Source organism: Heliangelus exortis, chromosome 3, assembly GCF_036169615.1.
Source record: "Heliangelus exortis chromosome 3, bHelExo1.hap1, whole genome shotgun sequence".
NCBI lineage: Eukaryota > Metazoa > Chordata > Aves > Apodiformes > Trochilidae > Heliangelus > Heliangelus exortis.
In genome coordinates, this window is record NC_092424.1 from 21,153,846 (window position 1) to 21,173,727 (window position 19,882).

Genomic DNA, 19,882 nt, shown 5'->3' on the forward strand with positions numbered 1-19,882 from the left:
TTGTTTTCAAGCAGCCTTTCTTTAATCTCAGAGCCCTCCTCCTTTTTCCTCAAAAAGTCCTTATTCTTCTGGCAGCAAGGATCCCTGGGTTTTCACACTCTGCCCAACAGCCTATCAGAAGAAAGCACAAATCTACTAACTAGTAAAATGAAGGATTATTTCCACTCATCTGTTGACAGACATTTCTCCAAATTGGCTCAACTGATTAAAGGTATTAGAATGACGTCTTGAAGATCCAGATCAAATCATTTGAAACCTGGAGACCGTTTCTCCTTTGCCTGGAAGGAACCACCAGAAATAGTTGTAGGTGTCAATTGCCCATTATTCTCACTAATGTGAAATCGTTAATTGGGATCTTTTAATATTTTACGTGCTTGAATCTCGACTGGAGGAGCTGAAGATGGAAGCACCATGCAGTGGCTCACTTCCCACCATGCCCTTCGGGGTCTCCTCCAACGCCTGAATGGTTCTGCCTCGAGTCTCTTACGCTGAGAAGAGGGGTCCAGGCAGCAATATTTTCCAAAATCTCGTATTACGAAGATGGCAGTGCTGAAAGTCAAATTCAATCAGAAGAAACGGGTAAAACTAGCGCAGGGACTATGGCTCATGAACTGGTTTTCAGTGTTTGCTGGAATCCTTGTTTTTAGCATGGGATTGTTCCTCAAAATTGAACTCCGGAAGCGAAGTGAAGTGATGGACAATTCTGAAAGCCACTTTGTGCCCAATTGTTTGATATTGATGGGTATATTATCCTGCGCCTTCAATGGTTTTGCTGGCAAAATTTGTCACGATTCTCTGGATCCCGCTAAATTTGTCAAGTGGAAGCCTTTGCTGAAACCTTACCTGGCACTATGTTTCATCTTTAACATTCTCATTTTCTTTGTTGCCCTGATTTGCTTTCTCATGCGGGGCTCTCTGGACAGCACGCTGGCTCAGGGGCTCAAGAATGGCATGAAGTTCTATCGGGACACAGACACCCCTGGCAGATGTTTCATGAAGAAGACCATTGACATGCTCCAAATTGAGTTCAAATGCTGTGGGAACAATGGCTACAAAGACTGGTTTGAAATTCAGTGGATCAGCAACAGATATCTGGACTTCAGCTCCAAGGAAGTGAAAGAGTAAGTGATTTGATGGGGTTTCTGTTCTGTACAATCATTACTTGATCACTATTATACTGAAGAAATGTGTGTCCCAACAGGCCCTGACTAGAGGGAGTTTTGTATAAATGGTTTTTTGTTCTCTGCTCTTGCTTTATAAGCAACCCAAGTAATCAGCTAGATTGTTTCCTTCCTTGAAAAATACCTCTTACATTACCCAGGCCATAAAATATTAAGCACCAAAACGCAATTAGCACTCTTAGTGCAATGTAAAGGGAGTTGAAATAGTATTTTTACTGTCTTTTACCTCTTTATAACCCCATTACATTAAGACACGCATAACTAGTCTCAAAATCAACAGAAAAGTATTCCCTAAAGCCAATTTTGATGGGACTTACTAAGTTCCTAAAAAAAGACTTCCCTGGATACATACTGTTAATACGCTTAAAACTCCACATATTGGCAATTGGTCAATTTTGTGGTAAAAAATATAAACAGTAATGCTTTACCAATAACTCAGGTGTTTTAAATCTTTCAGATCTAGAATTTGATTTTTTATGTTCACTTAGTGCATTGCTTCAGCACTGTGACAGTATTGAGAGTCAATGCTCTTTGATGTTCTTTATACAGTATCCCGTGTAGCCAAATGCATTTTAAGTTCTCTCCTGTATAAAACCATGTTCAATCCACATACTTGTGCCTAGTTTTTTTTAAACCTCACATGAAAACAGCACAAGCTTCCTCTATACAAACTGGAACAGATTGTTGACCAGAAACACCTTAATGGCTCTGATGTCAATGCCCAAAGAGGCAGTAATCTCAAAATCAGGTTAGGCTCAGTAAAGGCAAGTAAAAAATAAACACAGGAACAAATGAAGTCTTGAAATTAAAAAATGAGCACTAAACATAAATACTCACAGCCTTTTGAAAAATCAAGTATCAGGGGAAGATGTTGTTATTCAGAATTTTTCTGGAACATCATTCATTAATGTTCATCCTCTGGTTTCACAACGGGTCTTGTAGGCTGGAAGCAATCTGTCTTTTCAGTACACTGCCTCTGTTAAAAATATCTGAAGTAATTTTGAAAACAGCTTTGTGTCTCTCTTGGGATTCCTGTCTGATTGTGTAACTGGTATTTCACTTGTATGCCTCTCTGCATATTATTTTTGACTTGTTGGGTGGTCTGGTTGGTTTTGAATTCTGCCGTAGGACTTTGTTGTGAAAACTGTTCCAGGCTTACCCTATTGCTCTGCAGGGTTGTAACAAATACATTTGCTACATAATAAGGGAGTATTTGCATTGTGAAGGTATGCCCATGGGTATAACTAACTACTTGAAAACATAATAAGTTCACCTTGCCAGCATTATATGGAGATTTGAGAGCTGTAACTTAATCCAGCTGCAGTGGAAGGGCAAAGTACAGCGGGAAAACAAGGTTATATTGTCCCTAGTAAGCAGTGTCTTCTTTGGCACTGAGACTCATGGCAATTTCTTTATACCACTGAGGCAGGAAAAAATAAGGCATTAAAAATCCACAAATGGATGTTAATGAGTGAATTAAAGGTATGGTGGTGCACAATCTCTGCTCACATTCCTGGTGGGATATTCTTGCCCCTTGCAAGTTAATAGCAAAATCTTTAAATCCAGGGAAGGTGGGAGTCCATCCACTGCAATGTAATTTTTATATTATTTGTAGAATAAAGACCTGATCCAATGCTGCTGAAACTGGCACAGCATTTACACATCAACGGGAATTAGACCCAATTCAGAACACTCTTTACATCTAGACATAAAACCTCAGCTGCATTTTGCATTTATTATATTTAGATCTTGACTGCAAAGTGGAATTTTGCCTCACCAGGCTGCTGCAATCACCTCTTTCTGTGACAGAACTTTAAACTATCCATACAGAAATCTACAAGAGACACTCAGATTTTATTATTTTTTCCCTTTCTTGGCCACTGGAAGGGAAGTGGCCCTTTCTTCTGTCATTTTCTAAGCAACATTGCATTTTTGAGAGCCAATATCCTCTTCATATAGTCTTCTCTTGCAGTGCCAGTGGAAATATTTGCCTTGAAAGTATCTCTCAACTAAACATCTCATAAGACACCAGACTGAATGGTTGTTTATGGAGAGCACCCACAGTCACAAATGACCAATAGTTGGGGATCTCCTGCAATGACTTCAGAAATTTTTCAGCAACCTTATCATGTTTTAAATACCTTCCCAAGCCAAGAATGGATACATAACCCCTTCCTGGTGCTATTAGCAACAAGAAGCTATTAGGTTTGTAGGATCAATGGTCTATCTGGATCCTATGGATATTGTAGGTCCTTTGCCAAGCTCAGGTCATCTCTGCTGATCCCTTCCACTGCAGGCTGTGATCACTCTTTTCTGACTGCCCCTCCTGAAATTTCTCTCTGCCATTTACTTTTCTTAAAAACTAATTTCTTTGAAGAGCTGACCCAAGAGGAAGCATTTCCATCATGAAGAGTTAATTATAGCCTCAGTGTAACCTTGACATAGAAAAGGATTTCAGAGTGGAAAAACACCAGGGGCAAATGCTGCTATATTAACAGGTGATAGGGAGAAAGGATGTATGCCAGAAGGCACAGTGGAAAATCTGTGTTGCCTTTGCTTTCCTTTCTTGTGCAAGTTTGCTCTGGTATATCTTTATGTGTGTGTTCATGCTTCCTTCTGCCCTTGCCCATAGTCGGATCAAAAGCAACGTGGACGGGAGGTACCTGGTGGATGGTGTCCCTTTCAGCTGCTGCAACCCCAGCTCCCCGAGACCCTGCATCCAGTACCAGGTCACCAACAACTCAGCTCACTACAGCTATGACTACCAAACAGAGGAGCTCAACCTCTGGCTCCGTGGCTGCCGGGAAGCCCTCCTGCACTACTACAGCAGCATGATGAGCTCCATGGGTGCCATCGTCCTCCTCGTCTGGCTTTTCGAGGTAACCCCTTCTGCTCTGCCCTGCTTTGCTCTGGAGAGCGTTTTCCAGCAGGGATTTTTTAGTTAAAGATCAGATCTATTTAAAGTAAATCATCCACCTGTGTTCTTTGACATCTAATGATGACCATCTGTCTAAACTCTAAAAGGTCCCAGGCTGGAAACACAGCTGGGAGGCATGGGGTAGGGGTTAGATTACAGAGCCTTTAGAGCAAGTCTTGAGTGTACCACAGCAAGAGGGAAAAAGGGATCAATTTTCTTCCAAATGCAGGGTGCTGAGCAAGGAAGAGCAGGGCATGGCTCAGCCATCCAGATGTATTAATTTTCAGTTTGTCCCCATTTGCAGGGAATGAAAAGTACACAAAGCAGCGCATCGAGGGGCAGCAGTAATTTGTGGGATGGGAAGGGTAATTAAGGGGTGGTGATGAAAATGAGACCTAGAACTTTGCACAGTGTCCAGGTACAGAGCAGCATTTGGCTTAAGATCCTACATCAGCTCCATCAATAGTTTTAGTCACAAAAAGTGGTATAGGTGAATCAGATGGATTAATTTGGCTTTATTTTTCTTCCAAAAAAACACCATGTGGATGCCAATGGGTACCAATACTGCCCAAGTGCAATTGTTTGTGGGCACTATAACCCAAAGTGCAGCTTTGCTGCTAAAATACAGTTAATTTGATGTGAGGAAAATGTGTCCTTCTGTTGCTGGGAGCTGGCTGGTGTTCTAGTTGGGGTTTTTAGTCACTACTGATACACAGGGTTCGTGGGCAGGCAGCAGCACAGGGGCAGGAACATGCAGGGCAGGATGGCAAACAGGGAGGGTGCAGCTCACTGTGAGACACCAAGTGTGGCAGACCTTTCCTATCACCTGAAATGCTGCTGCAAATTTTACATGTTTCAGATGGTTTTTAAAAAATGATAAATTACCATAATTGGAAAAAAAAAAAAAAAAAAGCAAAAAAAAAAAAAAAAAAAAAGCACTATATTTTGATACAAGCACTGGGTAACACCCTTCCTGGAATGAAGATCGTTTTTAGAAAACACACACCTATCCAAATTACCTATGAACCGAAAAAATACCATAAAGTTACTTCATGTGAAAAGCTCATATCTGAACAAAGAGTTCTTGAAGAGAGGGGAATTTCAGCTGCGCATGAAAATCAGAAGGAAATTAAAAAACTCATGAAAAATACACAGAAATATGAATGCCAGCTGTGAAAAATCATGACTGGGAACATATAACTTGCCTCTGCTGGCTTGTAGGAGATTAATGACAGTGATACGTTAACATTAATGGCAGAGATAAAAATACAGCATTTTATTTCTAACTCTTCAAAGTACCCTCATTCTGTGGTGTAATGAAAAATAGGATCTTCTCTTTTCTTTTTTCCCTTCATTTTTCTTAAAATAAGAGGTGAAATTTTTCCAAGGTAATCAGAGGACTATTAGGGCAAAGCTTTAAAGAAATACTAAAGTCCCAGGTTATATTAATTTGCCCTCTGGAATATTTATGACTTGACTGATATCCTACCATAAAGAGTCCAGATTTGACTCTCAAACTCCCTTTGCTTTTAAGGCAAACTTTGAAGGGAGGAAAAAAAGCAGGAAGCAGATGTTCATTTTGCCTCCCTCAAAATAGAACAACTTGCTTGAAATTGCAGCCAGGTAGGAAACAGAATAAAAAAAAAAACCAAATAAAATAAATTTAAAAAAAAAAAAACAATTTTATTCTGAGTAGGAGCATGGCAGAGGTCCCGACTCCTGGTACTGACCTGTGGGAAGTGGGGCAGAGCTCAGAGGGAAACCCCCATTGCAGCTGTAGAAAAACATAATGTGCCAAATGGGCACAGGGACCTCCAAGAAGACCAAATAGTTTTAATGTTTCTGCATTAGGTGCAAGAAGAATGAACTTATTTAGACGTATTAAGACTTCTATTTGAAAACAATGCAGCGTGTTGTACTTGCTGGGAATTTATTGTTGTTGTTGTTACTATTACTGTTCTTGTTATCATCATCATCATCATTATGCACATGTTGCTTTTACTAGCAAGAGCTGCAGGCTTCTCAGAAGTGACAACCTGTCATGAGGGTGACAAAAAAAGATCACACCATGCTCTAGCTAAGCCGCCTCAGGCTAAACCCTAGCAAACAGATGGGCTTCCCTGCAGAAGGTCAAGCAGAGCAAGCCTGGATGTCTTCTTGACCTGCCCCAGCCAGCAAAGAGGAAATGGGAGGTCCAAGGGTGCCCTGAATAGGGCATTTCAAAAGCAAAGGAGGGCAGTAGCCAGTTCCTAAGATGCTCCAGGTCTTTCACCTGTATAAATATGAGGCTCTCAATAGGTCACAGCTACTGTGAGAGCTGAGATCCTGAGATTCATCTCACACCTGGTGCCACATGAGAGCCCAGTGCTGAGCTCCAGGAGATGGGAACACGGGAGAGCAATGAGATGCAAGGAGGAGGTGCATTCCACACCATGCAATGGGTAGTAAACTCAACACTAAGGGGGAACTCCCAATAACCTTCAAAACCATCTCACAGGCTGTAGGTGAGCAGGGACCCTCCCAAAGAACTCAGTTGCTCTGCTGGCACAGATCCAGGGGCTGGGCATGCCATGGCACAGGGAGATGCACCACCCAGCATGGCCATACCCACCCAGCCTTGGAGATACCCTATGGCTTTGTTCTTCCTGCCACTTCACAATTTCAGGAAACCAACAGGAAAAGAGTTCTCATGGCAGTTTGTCAAGTGAGCAGGAGAAATCATCACCCAGTGAGGCAGGGTCAGCTTTGGGACCCTGATGCCCAGGCCTTCTCTGCTGGATTGTGATAAACCACAAGTCTACAACCCAGAGCCACAGACTGGTTGCAATTGGAAGGAGCTCTGGAGGTCATCTGTTCCAACCCTTCTTGCCCAAGCAGGGTCACGTGGAACCAGTGGCACAGGAGCACATCTAGACAGCTTTTGAGTATCTCAAAGGAGATACTCAAGTATCTCAAGGAGATACTCAATCTCTGGACAACCTGTAGCAGTGCTCAGTCACCCTCACATTGAAAAACTGTTTCCTGATGTTCAAAGAGAAGCTCCTATGTTTGTGCATGTGGCCTCTGGGCACCACTGAAAAAAAGCTAGGCCTCATCTTCTCCCTCTCAGCCTTTTGTCATAGGAGATGTACTCCAGTGCCTTCATCATCATCCCATTGGACTCTCTCCAGCATGTCCATGCCTCTCTTGTGCTGGGGAGTTCAGATCTGGACACAGCATTCCAACAGGAGCCTCACCAGTGCTGAGTAGAGCGGGAGCATCACCTCCTTTGACCTGAAGTACTTTGTTTAATTCAACCCAGGGTACCATTAGCCTTCTTCACTGCAAGGGAACATTATTGGCTCAGGTGTCCACCAAGAGCTCCAGGCCCTTTCCTGCTGAGCTGGTCACTCCCCAGCATGTACTGGTGCTTGGGGTTATTCCTTACCTGCTGCAGGACTTTGTCCTTCTTCATGTTCAGCTTCATGAGACTCCTGTCAATCCATTTCTCCAGCCTGTCTAGGTCCCTCAAAGTATCTTTACAAAGCTAAAGGGTGCTGAGGCATTAACATAGAATTTTTTTAGGCAGTAGACATATCCAGCTGCCTTCCAAAAAAAATTGCTGATAATAGGATCTGTGCACTGGATGGAGCTCTAAGTGTCCTGGCCAAGACTCACAAATGGAGAGATGGGTCTATTGAAAAGCTACCTCCACTAAAGGTGCTGGATAAGCATTTTACAACATAAATTACTTGAGCAAAACTGATAGTCTGAGGCTCTATGCTATCATATAGGAAACAGAGTAATTTTCCAGATAGTTGTCTTTGACTTTCCAGACTGTTATCCAGCAGAGAAGGCAGGCTCAGGTCAGAGGAGGTGAGGAAAGTCAGAGTATTTTGTACTCTTTTTAGCAGATCTCAGCCCCAGGGATCCAGAATCTTTCTGAGCAAGATATCTAAGAACATAAAGCCCTCAACTGAGAGAAAATTTCACAGTATCTCATCTGAGGGCAGATCAGCTGCTCCCTTCTGCAGAAGCACCTTTCTTTCATAACACACAACCAAATCTAGTGACTTAGAGCCACCCAGGAAGCCTGGAAGTACAGCTAATTTTGCTGTCAATTTGCTGTGGGATTTAGGAAGTCAGTCACAAAAAAAGGCTGCTGCTGACATACAGTGAGGTAGCACAAGTATAGGGCAATTGGAGTCCATCTTTTCACCCAGTCTTAATCTTTACTTGCAACAGCCAGTAATAGAAAAGATAGCAGTCCCATGACTGAGAACAGCAAAACAGGGACTCAGGTTGAAAGGAAGGTGTCAAAGAGTTTAATTCCCAAGATTAATGGGATGTGATTTGTCACTTCTTGTGACCTTTAAAGAATAATGTTTCACCTGTTTTAAGCCATCACATTATTGGTTAGATCCACAACAAAATGAGACTATTTCCAGATTCAGGGCCATTAAAACCTTCTTTGAGGAACAATATCACGTGTTCCTATGGCAAAGAGGATGAAAACTTCCCGTTGGATGTGGAAGTATTTGAGGAAGCTTGTTTGTTTTAACAATGTTGTTTTCTTTCTGGTCTTGAGTGAAGGCTTCAACATCTGAAAATTATGAGGGTAACCTATGGTTAAGTCTAAAAACAAATGTGAATTTGGCTATTGGCCATGCTATGTGGCTGAATCTCTGCTTCAGATCTGCCCAGCTACCCGATGCTCTAATCCTGCATGACAGTTCACAAGCTTCCACCACCTCTGGTTCAAAAGCCCCAACAGAGAGCAGCACCTCTCAGGTCTGGGGCAGCTCTCCGTGGGCCTCACCTGTGCCACCAGGTAAGCAACACAGAAGGGTGCTGACCTCTTGAATCGTTAGGGTTTAGGAAGGACAGAGGTAATAACTTCCTTAAGAATTTGGGTAGGGTAACAGAGGCATCCTACTTCCCTTACAGAACAAATGCTATGAGGTTATTAGCAGAAATAAGTGGTCTTGTTAGCTCTGCCTCACACACACAAGACTAAATCAGTATTTTCCTCCCCTGTCCTGAACACCTGCTCTTCCCCCTCATCAAACTGGTTCTTCTGGGTGCTGCCTTTTCTTTCTCTACTTCACAGATCAATCCCTTTTCTTCATAAGTACTACAAAGGTGGAAGTCAGATTGCTCTGAACAGTGTCAGAAGGCAGGAGACTGGCTAAAAACATTCTATCTGGAGGCAGGTTTGGGGTGTTGCTGGTGGCAGGGGTGTTACAGCAGCATAATACAGTAGAGGAAGTGTCAGTCAGGGCTTATTGAGGCTGATAAGTTTTTTCATCAGAAATAGAAATTTTGTTTGGATGGAACCAGCAAGAGACATAGACCACCTCCTGCCTTGGTTGCACATGCCTATATAAAAACAAAATCAGAATTTGAAGTAGTGAAGCTGATGGCTCAAATCCTAATGCTGCTCTGTTCGACACAAACACTGATTCATTAATATCTCCTTGATCAGGATAATATACTTGCTAAACACCTTAAGGTCAATGTGCAGTAAAAATATTTAGAGTTAAAATAGAGAGCAAGTTGTGGCACATATAGCTTTATGTACATCTAGCACACAGGAGAGAGGGGATTTTATTAAAATCTCTCTCAGGCATCTAGCCTGTGAGGGGGTTCATGGCCTTCTGCACATGGACACACAAAGTTGCTGCTCCCTTCCTAAGGTGATGCATCCTCTCATTACTTAACAACTGTCACACTTCCCGAGGCACTCACTGACTTCTGACCTCCACCCTCTCTGTTCCCACTTCTGAGGAGAAGTTTCCTCCTGCCAGCTCCTCCTCACCCCTCCCGGCCATCCGGAGGGGCAGCTGCTCAGGATGTCCTCTCGTGCAGAGGATTCCCAAAGCCCTTAAGCTGTACCTGTTTCGTGCCTTTGGCATTTTGTTCACGCTGTCAGCCCAGACTGCTGATAGCAGAGGGTGCAAAGACGTGGCCAAGGGTACAAAGGTTTGCCTGACACCCTCTGTCTTGGTTTGCCTGACACCCTCTGTCTTCTCCATCACACGCTGCAGATGGCCGTGACTGTCGGCTTGCGTCTGCTGCACACCTCTCTGGAGAGCATCACAAATCCTGAAGACCCTGAATGCGAAAGTGAAGGTTGGGTCCTGGAGAACAGCCTGAAAGACACTTTCAGGTCTGCCCTGGAGAATTTGAAAAAGATTGGTAAGTTCAATCAGGTGGAAGCAGATGCCGAAGGGGGCGGAGGAGAAGACGGTGGGAAGACACAAACCGTCGCCACAGTCAGTTGAGCTGCTGATTGATGCAGACTTTTCATCAGAGAGGAATAAAAAAACCTGAGAATTGTGAATATCTACGTTTTAAAAGCTCTGTATTAACCATCAGAATACACGTTTTTACTCGTGCTTTTTTGTATGTGAGAGTATACAACATAGTGCACCTTGGGATAATACATATTTCCACAAAGTGAGTACAACGTATTCGTAACTTCTGGAGAAAATGACCCCACTAGGACTTGCAATATGCATGTGTTCCCTTATCAGGGCCAGTTAGTTTATCAAAAAGAAAAAAAAAAAAAAAAAAAAAAAGTTAAAAAGAAAATTGCTGGCATCACACAGTGATCTATTTCATCTTATTTTGAAACTAAAAATGGACTTTGAAAAGTTAATTTTTTTTTTTTTTTTTGCTCAATTTGTTTTATCAGCATGCTTCACATACTTCAACTTTTAAAGACCAACACACTGGTTTATTGGGGAGTAACATGCTAGAAGTCAAAGGAAAGATTTCCAGAATTGTAAATAACTTAGTATTCAGATATTTTGACAAGCCTCTCATATACTGTGATTTTTGTTTATGTGCTAAGCAATGGTGTTTTCTGTTGTATTCTTAAGATGTACATAGAACAAAATGACAACTTACACTGACAATTTAAATGTCAATTTAAATACTAAGCAAAAATTGTAACTGACAAAGCAGCACGAGTATCATGAAAGCAACACTAAGGTAAGATTTGTTTTCTGTTTCTCAGGGATTTTTTTTCCAGCCAGTATATGCTGAAAGGGTGTATTGTAGACTTCTGCTTCACCCTGTATTTAAACAAGCAGAAGCTTAGAAGATTCCTCTCATAATGGCAGGAATCAATGCTGTGAGCATGTGCCAGTTATAATAATTCTGGACAATTTAAAAAGTATATCCCATAGCTTGCCACAGAACATTCAAGCCTGTTTTTAAAACAAGGAAAAATAAAAAAGCCAGGTACAACTAACACTTTAAATGTTCTCCAGTGTCCTCGCAAATGGACACCATTTGTCTGCAAGTACGTCAAGTCTCAAGAGTGTGAGGACAGGGAAAAGGAAGTTTCAATCAGTCCCCGATGTGCAAAATTTTGTAAGTTTTATTTTTCCACATCAGTGATAGGGTACCCTTCATTACTTCATTTTATCTTTTAAGCCAATGGAATGGCACATTTTGCATATTCTGCATCTCTCCAAACATACTGTGGTACTAGAGGACCCTGTTCTTATACACAAGGTTGTAATAAAAGCTGGAAAGAGTTTGATGTGTGTGTCCTCTAGTAAGAGTACAGAGCATCCATGGCAAGCTTACCTGCAGCTGCCAGATAAATGCAGCTACAGGGGAAGGAACCCAAGAGAGAAAACCCACACCCAATGAATTGCAGACATCTCAGCCCCCCAGATACAAGCCAGGCACCACTCTTATTTTCCCCCCAGCTGTGCAAAACCTCTACTTCTCTGTGATGCACCTGGGAGAGTTTTCTCGGCAGGTCCCTTCCACTAGGCTGGTGACCAGCTTTTGGATAAAGCCATGTCTGCAGCTGCCTAATTGCACAGCCTGGATGTTTTCACTCTCAACCATTCATGCACTTGCCCCAGCAGCACTCAGCTCCCCTGGCTTTTGTTCAGGCTCCTTCTAGAACTGACAGACCAGCTCACAGTGGGACACGTAGGGATGAACCCATACAACAAGCTGTAGTCTGTGCCTCGCTGGCCAGGCTGCTTGAGGCCATCTGCACCCCAGGTTTGATTTTGACAGGTATTTGTGGCATCCTTTCACTTTCTCAAAGCTGGTTAAACCTTTTCACTTCAGTTACAATAACAAATTTAATTACAACAATGAATTAAAAAGTCAACTCTGTTGTTTTGTGTGTAAGACCGACTAGACCAAGGGCACTAACATAAAAGCCAACTTGCTATTCACCACAGCCTATCATCTATTGCTTTGCTGAGGGACACTCTGCACAGCAGAACTGTACAAAGCAGACCAACTCCTTCCTCCTTGGTAAGACCACTACAACCAGCTGCTCCTCTCAGCTGGTCTGTTAGAGAAGAACAGGATTGCAAGGTGGGCCACGATGTGGCCACTTGTATCAGAGAAGAGTCACAGATGGATAGGAGCTGCATTACAGGGATTAATTAATACAGTTTTTCCTTGTGAGGCTTAAGTGTGCTGTGATCTGTACTGGTCACTTGTCTAGACATCTGATTTTTCAAAGAGATTGTGATTTATTGCTGCCCTAGAAATCTGGCTTAGGCCGTTGCTTTAGACAGGACTCTCCAATTATTTGTGGGATTGTTTTTTTTTTCCAGTCCATTGCTAGAGTGACATAACAAACTGTCAACTTATTTTTACAATGCCACATTGGAGATGCCAGTCCCCAGAGCAAGGGTCTCATAGTGTTAGGCAGGTAGAGAAACCATGTGAGACAGATATATGAAGAATAGTCCTGGAAGAAGGGTTTCATACAAATAAAACCAAATAGTGTATATGCTAATTCTGTCTAAATTACAGGCTCCTGGTTAATGAAGATCTATGTAACATCTTATGACTACTACTACAAGATTGTTATATGACTGCTTTGTAAAATATTACATGTAATATATCACTTGTCCAAACTTTCTTGTGACATCGCAAATGCTGTTCTAGATAAAGATATCTCTGCTGCCTGCAAATGTAAATGTAGGTATTAAAAACTATATTGAAAGTAAAGACCTCTTTAAAGAAAATGTTTAAATATATACAATTTAATACAGATTTATTTAATTTGCATTTTTCCTTTTCACTTCCAAGTGAACCTTTTGGACCCGTTTTATGCGCTTCTTTCACTGGGGAGCTTTCCCCCCCCTCTATATAACACTCTGAGAGAAAGCAAACCTTCCTCTTCTCACATACACAGCTAAGCTCAGGATAAACCAACAGACTCAAAAATCACTTGCCTATTACTAGGAACAGAATTTGCTGCACCTTTTTAGCAGTATCCATTTGTAAAACATGGGAATTAAAACATCCTTATGGGCCTTAGCTTCTAGATGTGCTCAACAAGTGACACCACCAGTGTCCCCAGGATCTTTGATGATCAGCTGAACTGTCTGTGTAACTTTTTTTCACCACTGAAATCTAACTTGCAACAGACATGAAAGCATTGTTGTTATTTTAAATTCAAGGCTTAAGCTCATGTCACCAAATCTGCCTGCAGCAATCCAACCAATTCCAGAGCCATGTCCTGATTTTCAAACTAACAAACTTTAGAAGGATGTGAACTTAATTCATACAAAACCAGGCCACTTCTTTTTAGGTACCTCGGTACGGATTATCGGCTTAAATCCAAATACCCAGATCTGAGAGACAGCCCAAGGCCAACTTTTAAGAAGTATCATTTATATTTTATAAGAAATGAGAAGAAGTGCACTATTGTACTGGTCACATTTATTTTAAGGACACAGAACATTCACTAAAGTGCTTTAAAGGAGGAAATATAAACAGCTTCCTTAAAGCTATTAGTTCTTAAGTAGCCTTAATACAATTGATAAGATTAGCCTCCATGCATTACATGAGCTTGGACATTTTATAATACCAGCCAAATGCATGTGTGCAGCTTAGCACAGAGCATGGGAATGCTATATTGGGCATCCAGCTAATGGTCAGGGAAGATTTTCCAGGCTGGTGCAAAGCAAAAAAGGAAAAATTATTACTCCTTTTCAACCAACTTGTTTGTTTTTAAGGAAATCAAGCACTGCTCTTACAATAACCAATGTAAAATAGGGACAGATCACAAATGCTTATTAAAAACGAAAAAAGAAAAAATAAAGAGCATTATTAGAGATTAGTTAATTAAGAGATAAGGCCAGAAAAATAGAATGGTACCATGTGATAACAGTCCCCTGCTGGGAGATGAAGGCTTAGGCACACCTATTTTTGGTAACAGGAATGCAGCTATCTCAACAAAATCTGAAGTAATGTGCATGTGAAACCATTTGTTTTGTTCGAGGTTTTTTAAATTGCATCAGACCTATAGTGATCAGTGACTGCCTGAAGCACTGAAGTAGCAAACCACCTCTTCCGAAGCACTTGCATTTGCTGACCCCTTGTCATTTTACAAATAATACTGAATTTTGGTCCAAAGCACCTTTAGGGGGTGGGAGAGTGGAAGGAAACCCTGGCCTGGTGCTCATTTTTCTGGCACAACTTCTGCAGCATCCTTCCCCAGGGAATGCAGCCCTGTTTTGCAGTCGCCCCCTCACCCATGGTGGGGGAGGAAGGAATGGGCAGGGCTCCTGCCTCCTGCCCCACTGCTCCCTTCTAAAGCAACACACAGAACAAGTCTTTCCAGAGACTGTTTCTGCTAAAAAAGAAGGCTAAGCTGTCAGCATGAGTCACCTAAGAAGTTTATGATGAGGTGCATTTCTAGAGTTTGTTTTCAAAGCCAGTTTTTCCAGAGCAAAGGGTGGTGCAGGGATCAGATGTGCCAGAAAACCTCAGCAAAACAAGGGCCACAGGGCAGAGCTGCAGCCCCTTGTCTGATGAAGTCACAACCCTTCACCAGGCAGCCAAGCCTCTGCACGTTTTACATCACATTCCCAGGCAAAGCAGGGGCAAGAATACCAAACCATAAATGGGGTAGACTTGGGCACTTGAAACTGGGTAAAGCATGATCCAAAATGAGAGGGAGAGGAGGAGGAAGAGGGAGAGGGAGAGGGAGAGATGGAGAGGGACTGGAAGAGAGAGAGAGGGAGAGGGGGACAGGGAGAGACGGAGAGGGAGAGAGGGAGAGAGGGAAAGGGAGAGAGGGAGAGGGACAGGAAGAGAGGGAGAGGGAGAGAGGGAGAGGGAGAGGGAGAGAGGGAGAGGGAGAGAGGGAGAGGGACAGGAAGAGAGGGAGAGGGAGAGAGGGAGAGGGAGAGAGGAAGAGGGAGAGAGGAAGAGGGAGAGAGGAAGAGGGAGAGAGGAAGAGGGAGAGAGGAAGAGGGAGAGAGGGAGAGAGGAAGAGGGAGAGAGGAAGAGAGAGAGAGGGAGAGGGAGAGAGGGAGAGAGAAAGAGGGAGAGAGGAAGAGGGAGAGAGGAAGAGAGAGAGAGGGAGAGGGAGAGAAGGAGAGGGAGAGAGGAAGAGAGGAAGAGGGAGAGAGGAAGAGGGAGAGAGGAAGAGGGAGAGAGGAAGAGGGAGAGAGGAAGAGGGAGAGAGGAAGAGGGAGAGGGAGAGAGGGAGAGGGAGAGAGGGAGAGGGACAGGGAGAGGTAATGAAAGGAGGACACCAAAACACTAAGTCTGAGTCACACAAGTCCCCAGACTGACAGTCTTGTTAAGAGAGTGAAAATCAATTTCAATTCTTGAGAAAAAGTCCATAGAAATCACTTTAAAACATGTGATGATACAGCAGTGTCGAAGAACCATCATCCCTCCCAGCTGGAGTTTCCATAAGCCCGTTCTCCAGACAGGCAGGAATATCAGCACCTGCAGACTCCAAGGAGATCACTCACTTTGTTCACCTCTCCAAAGACATGCACAGTTCTCCAAGGCAGCTTTCCTTTCAAGAATTGGCTTTTGCCTTCCCAGCCACCCAAGTAACCTGTTCAGAGGGGAGCACAGCTCCCTCTGCCTTACACAAACATTTTTTCAAATGAGTGTGACTTTTCCCATTTACACCCGTGTTTTCTCTCACACAAATAAGGCTAAGCCTAAAGATATAAAAGTTAAAAATAAGCAAACAAACAAAAAACAAACCAACAAACTCAAGAAAGAACCACAAAAAACAAACTAAAAAAAAAAATAAAAATCAAACCACCACAGGTGGAAAATACAAAAAAAGGCAAGGCGAACTCACATGAATTCTCATTAATTATAAAGATCAATCAAGAGAAGAAACAACATAGATCCCACAATGTTGCTGTGGGCATATCTAAATTAAACAATTATAGTATTTCTTATTTTCACTCCAGAATTGCAATTACATCCTAAAATTTACATTTATTCACTGCTTGTATTTTTATACTTTAGAGTACTTCAGATTATTTTTGAGATTAAGTAGTGCTAACAATTGATTAAATTAATTTTTGGAAGCATTTTATCTAGGAAAAGACTCACAACCGAAGCTTGACATGGGAAGATTCACACAACATAGATGTGATGCCTGATTAGCTCAATAGCATTAAATGAGTGCCCAACAATTACTGCAGATTTTTTTTTTTTTTTTTTTTTTTGCATACATTCTGCCAAGTTGCACATTAATTCCGAAATACTCTGATACAATCATTGCAAGAAAATACAGGCTCCTTGGAGCTATCTTTATGGGGAAAAAACATTACCCATCTACACAGGCATCTGTGGTTAGGAGATACCAGCAAATTACACCAGTGAACATATTGCTGAGCTCCCTGCCTTCACTATTTTTATACAACCTTTTCTCTGATTTATTAACACATTTTAACATTCTCCATGTTTAGAGTACTGCAAGTACAGAAATATGTTCCACACATTACTCCTCAAATACATGGCTGATTTCAAATCAACAACTTGGTTTTACAAGTCACTAAAATACCCTGCAATGGTCTTCAGAGATGCCATCACTGACCTGAGCTCAGCAGTCCCACCCTGCCTTGGGCAGACTTACCCAGGCTGGATTTCCTTCTAAGATCCTACGTAAAGAACAATCTGGAAATTACCACCTCTGATTTCACCCTGTCTGGAGAGAGACTGTGAAACTATATATTCATAAACTGATGAAAAAGTAACATTTAATCATTGCTGTCATGGAGACAAAGATTAGAACTTGCCATTTCTTACCTCCTACTCCCGACACTCTGCTGAAACCCCTCGTGCTCTCCCTCTTTTCTCCAAGAGAAGTGTTTAGCAAATCTCTCCATCAAGACCTAGGGTGTAAGATTTGGGCATCTAATGTTTTCCTGCCAGGAGAGAGAGAAAAGCAGCAGAAACAACAGGACACAGAGACAAAACATGAGTTACTGCTGAATCCCAGTGGGTATAAAAAGAAAGCCTTTTGAAAGGACATTTTGCTGTCACCAGCCAAGGGTTATGTAGGGAAGATGTGGCAGCCACTGCTCCTGTCCTCTGTGGCACATAGTCCTGGGCAGACCACTTGGACACATGTCTGCATGCTTTTGGGGTTCAGTGTGTGGGATGATACAGGGAACTTAGAAATTTAAATAAAATAAGAGCATCGTGCCCTTCCATAAGGCCTCAAGCTGAAACAACAGGATCATTAGTACGAGTCTTCAGTCTATCATCACAGATGGCCACTTCTTTGGGCCAGTGAGAAACTGCATTTGCACACACCTGGAAGCACTCCCCCTACCCAATTAGAGGGTTACAACAAACTTTCAGCATCTCACATTCACAAGACCCTGCTTTGTAAACGTCTCAACTATTCTACTTTATCTTACATTCCTGTATCAGCCTGTAACATATTTAACAAAATATGTTCTAATTAGTAGAAGGTAAAAATTGACCTTGACAAAACTAGCTCCATAGTTACATGGGACTTGCACCTGTACTAGCAGCTGGACACTGAGCTGACCCTCACAGAAGAGAACAAGGAATTGCTATTTCTTCTGACCACTATTAACCTTGGAATAAAATAAAGAGAACAATAAAAGCTGCCACCACACTTACTGGAAAAAAAACCAACCTGCCTATCAGTCTGAAGAGCACAGCTCTGTGGGACTTTCAGTCAGGCCTCAAGAGTTCTTTCCAGTGGATCAACTCCCAGAGCTGTCTGGGCGCAAGCACTGACTTTTTCAAGAGCCTGTCAAACCTGGGATCCCCAACCATTCACATAACATTCACTGTCCCTGACCCAGCAATTCAAATGTTCATGACAGCAAACTCCCAAGACTATGAGTGCCCAAATGGGCACTGCTGGCTGGCAGCAGGGAGGCTCCAGCTCCTGAACACGCTTCCATGCTCCAGAGCTGCCTTCAGCATCTGCTCTTGCTGCAGTCCCAGCAGATAAGTCTCAAAGCCATGGATACTTTTATGACTCAGCAAAACCTGTTTGCAGCGTTTTCACTGTGGGACTTCCCACCTTTGCCCTAACAGGGCTCCCAAAATGAGAAGCCAACTCTATTCCTTCCCATTCTTTGAATGTTCAAATCCACAGGAAAAAAAATATTCATGGTTAGAAGAGACATTTCCCTAAAGACAACTTACCTGTCACACTTTCCATCACTGATAAGCAACCTTTCTGTGTGATTCCCCCGAGGATAAGTACCATGCAGTACCATACAACCTGAACCACTTACTCAGAGAAAGAGGCAGTCAGGTGGTGACATGTGAGCTCTGTATGCAGAGGTGTGGTTGGCAGCCTCCCTGGAAGTTGTTCCCCAAGTGCCCATAAGCATTGCCACAGAAGGCAAACCTTGGTAACCACTTCATCCAGTGTTTTCCCCACAAACTCTCCAGTCTTCTCTATACAGGGGCTCTGGGAAACTCACCCCACAGAGCTGAGAACTGAACTGCTAATGGCAGGTGAAGTGGATGCCTCCTATTGACAATTAAGACACAAAGAGGACACCCTCCCATGCCTGCCAGGTAATGGTCCTGGCTCACCAAAAGCAGAGCACATTGCAATACAAAAATATTAAGAGCAGAAGATCCATAGAAGCCCCAAAGATGAACCCAATAACCCTTGTTACGGTTATCAAAGATGGCCTCCCCTACCCTGGCCATGCACAAAATCATACAAATGTTAGGTTTGTTTAAAGGCCTACTCCCCTTTTTCTTCTCAATATATGAAAGTTGCTGTAAACACACCCTGCACTGTAGATGTCTTTCTTTAGAAAAACTTTCAGCATGATTTCAGAAAACATCCTCATAAACAACCTGAGGAGATGGCAAGGCAGACAAAATCCTGGCTGGATTTTCAGGCTCGGAGGGCAGCAAGGAACATTTGGACACCAAGTAGTTTCAAGTGGCATTCCCCAGGGGCTTTTATTCAAGCCAAAACTACTTAATACTGTCATATATTAAACGCAATGATTACAATTCATACACTCAATCAATAAATTCAGCAGTGGGATGGAAATACAGAGCCACCACCTCTTGCCAAAGACAAATTCCTAGAATGGAGCAGGGAAGGGGAGTCTATGGCCAAAGGGAGGCAGGACACCATACTCAGCTGCATCGTAACAGGACCCTACTATGAAGGGATCTGAGATGCAACTCCCCTTGTGCAGTTCAATCTTCCCGAAAGGAAGATGGCTGGGATTTTTGTGCTGCAGGTACTTTCCCATTAAGTTGAGCACCGTTTCTCCTCTACACATTTAGAAGTAGGGGAGAAAATGATCACAGTGATGCAGATTCTAAACGAAACATGAAGTCATTTCAGCATAAACTGAAACGCACTTTAAGGAGATGCCATGGCTGGAGCCTGAGAGCTGGTAAGGTGTCACAACAAAAGTAAAAGGAAAGAAGGTCTGTGTGGCCACACTTGTGTAGTAAGAAAGAGAGCCATAAATGGCACACTGGGGAGAGTACAAAGTGGTAAATTGAAGAAGGAAGCGAG

At 42.6% G+C, this 19,882-nt stretch overlaps 1 protein-coding gene across 1 annotated transcript; it reads left to right on the plus strand.

The window, feature by feature from the left end:
* The first annotated feature begins 239 nt into the window (after window positions 1-239).
* On the plus strand, window positions 240-13,122 carry PRPH2 (peripherin 2). Its single transcript, XM_071739535.1, has 3 exons — window positions 240-1,121; window positions 3,814-4,060; window positions 10,125-13,122. The coding sequence occupies exons 1-3, from the start codon at window positions 541-543 to the stop codon at window positions 10,359-10,361; spliced, it is 1,065 nt and encodes a 354-aa protein (XP_071595636.1). The 5' UTR covers window positions 240-540; the 3' UTR covers window positions 10,362-13,122.
* The last annotated feature ends 6,760 nt before the right edge of the window (window positions 13,123-19,882 follow it).

Bases quoted from the DNA above. Each gene is read 5' to 3' on its own strand.
- PRPH2 (XM_071739535.1), top strand. From the start codon at position 541: ATGGCAGTGCTGAAAGTCAAATTCAATCAGAAGAAACGGGTAAAACTA. The intron at 1,122-3,813 runs GTAAGTGATTTG...CCTTGCCCATAG, and splicing joins AGCTCCAAGGAAGTGAAAGA to TCGGATCAAAAGCAACGTGG. The intron at 4,061-10,124 runs GTAACCCCTTCT...CACACGCTGCAG, and splicing joins TCCTCGTCTGGCTTTTCGAG to ATGGCCGTGACTGTCGGCTT.